The 10,000-nt window shown below is 47.1% G+C and overlaps 1 protein-coding gene across 1 annotated transcript in view; it reads left to right on the plus strand.

The window, feature by feature from the left end:
- The first annotated feature begins 3,030 nt into the window (after positions 1-3,030).
- The window catches only part of LOC105897701 (peptidyl-prolyl cis-trans isomerase FKBP10), a 10,994-nt gene continuing 4,024 nt past the window's right edge, over positions 3,031-10,000 (plus strand). Inside the window, exons 1-5 of the mRNA XM_012824660.3 lie at positions 3,031-3,886; positions 5,046-5,191; positions 6,786-6,975; positions 8,743-8,888; positions 9,335-9,524. Coding sequence (XP_012680114.2) covers positions 3,693-3,886; positions 5,046-5,191; positions 6,786-6,975; positions 8,743-8,888; positions 9,335-9,524 — 866 coding nt within the window. The 5' untranslated portion in view covers positions 3,031-3,692. The remainder of the gene's footprint in view (positions 3,887-5,045; positions 5,192-6,785; positions 6,976-8,742; positions 8,889-9,334; positions 9,525-10,000) is intronic.

Genomic DNA, 10,000 nt, shown 5'->3' on the forward strand with positions numbered 1-10,000 from the left:
CGTGCGTGTGTGGGGGGCTTCAGGGAGTTGGGGCTCCTGGAATACTGGCTTGAACAACTGGTGTCGTGTCTGCATATGTGTTTGTGTGTGAGAGAGAGACACACAAGAGAGAAAAAATGTGTGTGTGTGTAAGTAAGGGAGAGAGAGAAGTCTGTGTGTGTGTGTGAGAGAGAGGGAGAGAGAGAAGTGTGTGTGTGTGTGTGTGTGTTTGAGGGAGAGAGAGAAGTCTCTGTGTGTGTTTATGAGAGAGAGAGAAGTCTGTGTGTGTGTGTGTGTGTGTGTGTGTGTGTGTGTTGAGAGAGAGAGGGAGAGAGAGAAGTGTGTGTGTGTGTGTGTGTGTGTGTGTGTGTGTGTGTGTGTGTGTTTGAGAGAGAGAGGGAGAGAGAGAAGTCTGTGTGTGTTTGAGAGAGAGAGGGAGAGAGAGAAGTGTGTGTGTGTGTGTGTGTGTGTGTGTGTTTGAGAGAGAGAAGTCTGTGTGTGTGTGAGAGAGAGAGGGAGAGATACAGGGTAAGCAGGCACAGACAAACCTGGCTGCCCAAGGAAAACAGACACACTGCGATCAAGGAACAGTAGAAAACCATAGACACACACACACACACACACACACACACACACACACATGCACTCTCACACACACACACACACACACACACACTCATGCACTCTCTCACACACACACACACACACACACACACACATAGAGACAGAGCTGCGTTTCCTGACACAGTGCACACACACACACACACACATACACATAGAGACAGAGCTGGGTTTCCTGACACAGTGCACACACACACACACACACACACACACACACACACACACACACATAGAGACAGACCTGCGTTTCCTGACACAGTGCCCACACACACACACACACACAGACAGAGCTGCGTTTGTGTGTGCGCGTACGTGTGTGTGTAGCCCATACAGTAACATCATTTATGTCATTGACACATTTATGTTCATGTGTAGGTTTTAGTGCTGCTGTTAATTCTGATTCCTTGATGATTATTATGATTTATTTAGTTGTGTCCACTTCTCCTTTTCCATTCTGATATATCTTATTGTATCTACGTATACTGTAAACGTTATGGTCATGCCAATAAATCTTATTTTCAGAATCAGAATAGTTTTTTATTGCCAAGTAAGTTTACACATACAAGGACGTTTCTTTGGCATTTTGGTGCATAACAAGAAACATAGAAAACAATATGTTAAATATATATATAATATATATACAGAATATATAACCCTAACCCTAAATATATATAATATGTATACAGAATATATAACCCTAACCCTAAATATATATAATATGTATACAGAATATGTTAAATATATATAATGTATATACAGAATATGTTAAAGTGAAAATGAACGAGCTGTACAGTTTGTGCAGGAATGTGCAAAATATGAACCATGGAATGTGCAAAATATGAGGAATAAGAGTGTGCGTAATGTGCAACGATAACAGTCCTGTAGCAGAGCCGGATCACCATGGTGATGATGTCAGAGATGATGGCAGAGCCGGATCACCACGGCGATGATGGCAGAGCTGACGTCCACAAATAGAATCCTGGCGTAGGTTCCTGAGGTGTCCAGGTGCTGGAGGATGAAGTGAAGGGCCATGTTTACTGCATCGTCTACAGAGCTGTTGGGGGTCCAGGAGAGGGTCAGCGATGGCTTTGAGGTGGAACAGCACAAGGCGCTCAAATGACTTCATCACTACAGAGGTCAGGGCGACGGGTCTGCGAGTCCTGTGATCTTAGTTTTTTGGGGGACGGGGATGATGGAGGAGGTTTTGAAGCAGGCTGGTACGTGGCACACACACGTGTGTGTGTGTGTGTGTGTGTGTGTGTGTGTGTAAGAGAGAGAGAGTTTGTCTGTGTGTGTGTGTGTTAGAGAGGGAGAGAAAAGTTGTGTTTGTGTGTGTAAGAGAGAGAGAGAGGGTTAGTGTGCGTGTGTGTGTGTGTGTGTTAGAGAGGGAGAGAGTTTGTGTGTGTGTGAGTGTGTGTGAGTGTGTGTCTGTGTGGTGTGTGTGTGTGTGTGTGTGTGTGTGTCTGTCTGTGTGTGTTTGTGTCTGTGTGTGTGTGTGTGTGTGTGTGTGTGTGTTAGAGAGGGAGATGAAAGTTGTGTGTGTGTCTCAGGTTTCAGTGAGAAAAAAACAAGTAGCTCTGTCTTAATTTACACATACATCACTAACACACACACACACACACACACACACACACACTCTCTCTCTCTCTCTCTCACACACACACACATACATACATCACACACACACTCTCTCTCTCACACACACTCACACACTCTCTCTCTCTCACACACACACACAGCGGGATTTCAGAAAAAAAATACAGAAACTCAAATAGCAAAACATGACCCAACAGCAGAGAAAGACACTCAACCCTGAGAGTGTGTGTGAGAGAGAGAGAGAGTGTGTGAGTGTGTGTGTGAGAGAGAGAGAGAGAGTGGTGTGTGTGTGTGTGTGTGTGTGAGTGTGTGTGTGTGTGAGAGAGAGTGTGTGTGTGTGTGAGAGAAAGACACTCAACCCTGCCAAACCATTATTAAAAAATAACGAACTTTTGCCATGATAGTCTGAAATTGTAGTTCTGTAGGATGTCTGAAACATGCCCGTATGCTACACTGACAGTTTGTCTGTTCTGTGACATACCTAGTCTTTAATATGCCTGTATACGCCTCTGATTTGCTTTGGACTGTAAGACTGCACAACTTTAGTCCTATATACCCAGATAGCAAGCATATATCCGACTCACGCATACAGTACGTACACACTCACACCCAGATAGCAAGCATATATATCGGTCTTCGGTCGCACTTAGCCTAGTCAAATGAACCAGACATCTAGCTTGCTTTTTTAACCAAGCTGTTAAGGCGTATAAATAATGCTGTTGTGATTAGGTTAGATGCTAAACCTGCACTAGCCTAATGGTCATGATGATTAAAATCTCTCACTGCGCCTTTAAGACACTTCCTAGACCCTTGCTTTGCCTCAAAGACCAACAGTCTACGCATTAAAGTAAATCTGTGACCGACATTTTAAAAACAGGTCCAATCAAACCAAACACTATTGAGGCATAACAGCGGGCATAACCTACCAAACTGTCATTCTAAACGCACCGTAGTTTCGGCTCTTTTCACCTATCACCGCACTTTCGCTACTGAGTTGTTGTTTGTTTACGATGCGCTTAGGATACCCTCGCTTGCTCCCTCTCTGCCCGAAGAACTCTTACGGGAAGTAGGCGACTGGGCTTCTAACAGCATATTTAACCAAAGCTGTTTAACTCAAATTGATAAAACTTGTTTCCTGGAAACGTATGTCTGATGCTCAGCAAAATATTAACGAATGTGACAGAAACCCAGTCTGTTCTATGGGTAAACCGTATTACTAAACTAGCCACGAGTACACGAGTCTAGCCCACTCCAGTGAGCTGAATGAAACAGTGTGGCCTCTGCAAGAGTGACGAACCCCCTCCGGCGTCCACGTCCACAACATTCCAGCAGGGAGAACGTTCTAACACTAGAACGCGTCTGCAGCCGCTCTCTCTTTCTCTGATTGAATCTATAGGAGTGCTGTTGGTGTCTGGTCCTCCCGTCGCTGGAAGCTCTTGAAAACGTTCCTGGCACTGAGCATTTTTGCCAAAAACAGCGGTCTCTCTCTATGCAAGATGCAAGTGAGCTTACTTTTGAGTCTGTGCTTTGCGAAGTGGACGTTCATAGTCGGCAACCCCGGTCCAATTGAAGATGTGGTTATAGATCGCTACTCTGTCCCTGAACACTGCACGAGAGAAGTGAAAACCGGAGATTTTGTCCGGTACCACTATAACGGAACTTTCGTCGACGGAAAACAGTTTGACTCCAGGTAAGCTAAAAAAGCACCGTGTCTTTGGCGGCAGAGCCTGGATCCATTCATGGTAGATAACTCTATTCTGGCCGTTTCGTGGTTCAACTGGACTGCAGGGGGATGTTTTATTAACAGCTCTGTAAACATTAATCCCTGGAGTCCACCAGAGTGCTTTTGAAAACCTAACTAAGTAGCACTTTTAAAAAGCTGAACAGACACCTGAAATAGGTCATCAAGAGAATCATAACTGCTTTGGGGAGATGGGGCTCTCTTCGGAATGGGTTGAGATACTGTATTTACACTTTGGGTTTGTTATTCTCGATAGAGTAATTCACATTCTGAATGTGTCTGTTGGTAGCTCCTGAAGCCTTTTACACAGACACGCAATAACCCCTTGCGTCTTTGCGACCCCCCCCCCCCAAAAGCACTTCTTCCATGCCTGCCCGTGTCTCCCAATGTTGTAACTATCCGACAAGGCTACGCAAGCCGCAGGGCTGTGATTGGTCCAACCCATTGCTGTGTTTACCTTGTGGGCAGTAGCATGTCAACATTAGAAAGCTGGCTCAGACACCTCGCAAATCCCCTCAGACGTATTTTTCAGTTACAATAACAGGGTTTTTACATTGCACAGTGTCTATTTCTCAGTCACTTTAAAACACTTGAGGCCAAAAAAGTAAAACAAACAACTTTTATGTACATATACAACCATCTACGGAGTTTGGTCTGCAATATTTTTTTTTTATTGTTTTGCGACACCCACCAACCGACGGAGAGCTATAAATGTTCATGAGTCCATCGAAGCAACTGCGTGGCCACACAGTAACGCAGTCGTAGAAGCAGATTTCGGCCTTTACTTTCAGCTGAACTTCAGTCCATAGCCAGTAGGGTCCAGTGCAGCCTCCTCAGTAAACAGGATGTGATGTGTGAGGATGTTACAGTGCACTTCCTGTAAAGTGTGAGGATGTAACGGTGCACTTCCTGTGATGCACTTCCTGTGATGCGTGAGGATGTAACAGTGCACTTCCTGTGATTGTGTGAGGATGTTACAGTGCACTTCCTGTGATGCACTTCCTGTGATGCGTGAGGATGTAACGGTGCACTTCCTGTGATGCGTGAGGATGTAACGGTGCACTTCCTGTTCCAAAATGTTCCTCTCTTCCTCCCCTCCATTTGGCAGCCATGACAGGGGCGTGGCCTTCTTTGTGCAGGTGGGGCGTGGCCGTCAGATTGCTGGGATGGACAAGGGCCTCATAGGAATGTGTGTGAACGAGCGCCGGAGGGTCACTATACCCCCCCACCTTGCCTATGGCAGCCAGGGTGCAGGTCAGACACACACACACACATACACACACACACTTCACTCTGGCTCACACACACACACACACACACACACACACACACACACTTCACTCTGGCTCACACACCCACACACACACACACACTTCACTCTGGCTCACACACACACACACACACTTCACTCTGGCTCACACACACACACACACACACACACACTTCACTCTGGCTCACACACACCCACACACACACACACACACACACTTCACTCTGGCTCACACACACACACACACACACACACTTCACTCTGGCTCACACACACACACACACACACACACACACACACACACACACACACACACACACTTCACTCTGGCTCACACACACACACACACACACACACACACACACACACACACTTCACTCTGGCTCACACACACACACACACACTTCACTCTGGCTCACACACACACACACACACACACACACACACACACACTTCACTCTGGCTCACACACACAGCTTGACCAAGTGGGGAACAGAACAACCAACACATCACTTGGTTGATGGGCATAAAAGCTAAGAACTATAAAGATTAATAGATTAATAAAGGTTTATCTTATCTTATAAAAGCTAAGAAATGTATGAAGATTAATAGAATAATAAAGTGTATCTTATCTTATAAAAGCTAAGAAATGTATGAAGATGAATAGATTAATAAAGGTTTATCTTATCTTATCTTATAAAAGCTAATAAATGTATGAAGATGAATAGATTAATAAAGGTTTATCTTATCTTATCCAAAATGTCACGGTGCACGGTGTGTGTGTGTGTGTGGGTGTGTGTGTGAACCTGTAGCTCACACTGTGTGTGTCTGTGTGTGTGTGTGTGTGTGTGTGTGTGTGAACCTGTAGCTCACACTGTGTGTGTGTGTGTGTGTGTGTGAACCTGTAGCTCACACTGTGTATGTGTGTGTGTGAGAACCTCTAGCTCACACTGGCCCGATAAGTGTGCAGAAGTCTGTGTGTGTGTGTGTGTGTGTGTGTGTGTGTGTGTGTGTGTGTGTGTGTGTGTGTGTGTGTGTGTGTGTGTGTGTGAGAAGCTCTAGCTCACGCTGGCCTGGGAGTGGAATCATGGCTATTCTGCAATCCCACAACTCACCTACGGAAGTCACAGACACAAATCTCACCGAGCTGTAACAGACTATTGGGGTTGTGTTCGTGCTGGTTAACAGCAGTATGCAGTGGTAGCCCAGGTTAAGATGGCAGAAGTGGTTCAGGTTAAGATGGCAGATGGCAGACGCAGACACACACACACACACACACACACACACACACACACGCACACATACACAGAAGCAGACGCATGCAGTGGATCAGGTTAAGATGGCAGAAGTGTGTGTGTGTGTGTGTGTGTGTGTGTGTGTGTGTGTGTGTGTGTGTGTGTGTGTGTGTGTGTGTGTGTGTGTGTGTGTGTGTGTGTGTGATCAAAGCGGACTCTACTCTGATCCTTAACGTGGTTCTGCTGGTTCTGTTCAGGTGATGTGTGTGTGTGTGTGTGTGTGTGTGTGTGATCAAAGCGGACTCTCAGTGATCCTTAACGTGGTTCTGCTGGTTCTGTTCAGGTGATATGATCAAAGCGGACGCTACGCTGATCCTCGACGTGGTTCTGCTGGACGTCTGGAACCAGGCTGATCAGACCCGGACACACTCCTCCAGTCGGCCGCGGAACTGCAGACGCTCCGTCCAGAAGTCGGACTTTGTACGGTTCCACTTCAATGGCACCCTGCTGGACGGAACCGCCTTCGACTCCAGGTGAGTGTGTGTGTGTGAGTGTGTGTGTGTGTGTGTGTTCCACTTCAATGGCACCCTGCTGGACGGAACCGCCTTCGACTCCAGGTGAGTGTGTGTGTGTGTGTGTGTGTGTGTGTGTGTGTGTGTGTGTGCCTGATGAAAGCTGTGTGGGTGTGGGTGTGTGTCTGATGAAAGGTGTGTGTGTGTGTGTGTGCCTGATGAAAGCTGTGTGTGTGGGTGTGGGTGTGTGTGTGTGTGTGTGTGTGTGTGTGTGTGTGTGCCTGATGAAAGCTGTGAGTGTGTGTGTGTGTGTGTGTGCGCCTGATGAAAGTTGTGTGTGTGTGTGTGTGTGTGTGTGTGTGTCTGATGAAAGGTGTGTGTGTGTGTGTGTGTGTCTGATGAAAGCTGAGTGTGTGTGTGTGTGTGTGTGTGCGCCTGATGAAAGCTGTGTGTGTGTGTGTGTGCGTGCGCCTGATGAAAGCTGTGTGTGTGTGTGTGTGTGTGTGTGTGTGTGTGTGTGTGTCTGATGAAAGGTGTGTGTGTGCCTGATGAAGGCTGAGTGTGTGTGTGTGTGTGTGTGTGTGTGTGCCTGATGAAGGCTGAGTGTCTGTGTGTGTGTGTGTGTGTCTGATGAAAGGTGTGTGTGTGTGTGTCTGATGAAAGGTGTGTGTGTGTGTGTCTGATGAAGGCTGTGCGTGTGTGTGTGTGTGTGTGTGTGTGTGTGTCTGATGAAGGCTGTGTGTGTGTGTGTGCGCCTGATGAAAGCTGTGTGTGTGTGTGTGTGTGTCTGATGAAAGGTGTGTGTGTGTGTGTGCCTGATGAAGGCTGAGTGTGTGTGTGTGTGTGTGTGTGTGTGTGTGTGTGTGTGTGTCTGATGAAAGGTGTGTGTGTGTGTGTCTGATGAAAGGTGTGTGTGTGTGTGTCTGATGAAGGCTGTGTGTGTGTGTGTGTGTGTGTGTGTCTGATGAAGGCTGTGTGTGTGTGTGTGTGTCTGATGAAGGCTGTGTGTGTGTGTGTGCCTGATGAAAGCTGTGTGTGTGTGTGTCTGATGAAAGGTGTGTGTGTGTGTGTGCCTGATGAAGGCTGAGTGTGTGTGTGTGTGTGTGTGTGTGTGTGTGTGCCTGATGAAGGCTGTGTGTGTGTGTGTGTGTGTGTGTGTGTGTGTGTGTGTCTGATGAAAGGTGTGTGTGTGTGTGTGCCTGATGAAAGCTGAGTGTGTGTGTGTGTGTGTGTGTGTGTGTGTGTGTGCCTGATGAAGGCTGTGTGTGTGTGTGTGTGTGTGTGTGTGCCTGATGAAGGCTGAGTGTGTGTGTGTGTGTGTGTGTGTGTGTGTGTGTGTGTGTGTGTCTGATGAAGGCTGTGTGTGTGTGTGTGTGTGTGTGTGTGTGTGTGTGCCTGATGAAGGCTGTGTGTGTGTGTGTGCCTGATGAAGGCTGTGTGTGTGTGTGTGTGTGTGTGTGTGTGCCTGATGAAGGCTGTGTGTGTGTGTGTGCCTGATGAAGGCTGTGTGTGTGTGTGTGCCTGATGAAGGCTGTGTGTGTGTGTGTGTGTGTGTGTGTGTGTGTGTGTGTGTGTGTCTGATGAAGGCTGTGTGTGTGTGTGTGCCTGATGAAGGCTGTGTGTGTGTGTGTGTGTGTGTGTGTGTGTGTCTGATGAAGGCTGTGTGTGTGTGTGTGTGTGCCTGATGAAGGCTGAGTGTGTGTGTGTGTGTGTGTGTGTGTGTGTGTCTGATGAAGGCTGTGTGTGTGTGTGTGCCTGATGAAGGCTGTGTGTGTGACCCCTGTGCAGCTATGGGCGCCATCAGACGCAGGACTCTCTGGTAGGGGAGGGCTGGCTGATCGCGGGCCTGGAGGAGGGGCTTCTGGGCATGTGTGTGGGGGAGAGGCGGAGCCTCAGCGTGCCCCCATTCCACGCCTACGGAGAGAAGGGTTACGGTCAGTTACCATCACACACACACACACACACTGTACACAACACACACACACACACACACACACACACCATACACACACTGTACACAACACACACACACACACACACACATACACACACCATACACACACTGTACACAACACACACACACACACACACCATACACACACTGTACACAACACACGCACATACACACACACCACACACACACACACACACACACACACACATTACCTTTCAGATATGTTTGCTGTACACACACCTGCTGCTAAATGCACACACACACACACACACCTGCTAGATCTGCTAGACAAATCAGTTGGAAATATCTACTGTCGGGCTGTAATACCTACTATCTGCATGTGTGTTTAGGCGCTAATGTCTCTGTGTGTGTGTGTCGTGTGTGTGTGTCATGTGTGTGTCGTGTGTGTGTGTCATGTGTGTGTAGGCGCTAATGTCCCCCCCCACGCCACGCTGTTGTTTGATCTGGTCCTGGAAGACCTCCACAACTCAAAAGATGACGTCACCGTGGAAACGCTGGCGCTCCCGCAGTCGTGTGCCAGACGCTCCGTTTCCGGAGACTACATCCGCTACCACTACAACGGGACGTTCCTCAACGGACACGCCTTTGACAGCAGGTATAGCTAACCCTTAACACGCCTTTGACAGCAGGTATAGCTAACTCTTAACACGCCTTTGACAGCAGGTATAGCTAACCCTTAACACGCCTTTGACAGCAGGTATAGCTAACCCTTAACACGCCTTTGACAGCAGGTATAGCTAACCCTTAACACGCCTTTGACAGCAGGTATAGCTAACCCTTAACTCTAACCCTAACCCCTCCGCTACCTCAACGGACACGCCTTTGACAGCAGGTATGTGTGTGAAGGCTTCATCTACAATGTTTCGATGTAAACTATAATAAACAAACAAAAAAACAGATGGTTTTAATCTTGTCAATTCTCTAATTCAGTTACAAGTATTACACAAAATACATTAATTTACTATTTAGCATTTACTGAAGGTGCTAAATGCTAGAATTTTTGTTGAAGATTAACCAAAAATATAAACAGAATGTAAAGAAATAAGTTTAGACATGGATGTCAAAAACACT

Source organism: Clupea harengus, chromosome 1 (assembly GCF_900700415.2).
Source record: "Clupea harengus chromosome 1, Ch_v2.0.2, whole genome shotgun sequence".
In the NCBI taxonomy this organism is placed as follows: Eukaryota; Metazoa; Chordata; class Actinopteri; order Clupeiformes; family Clupeidae; genus Clupea; species Clupea harengus.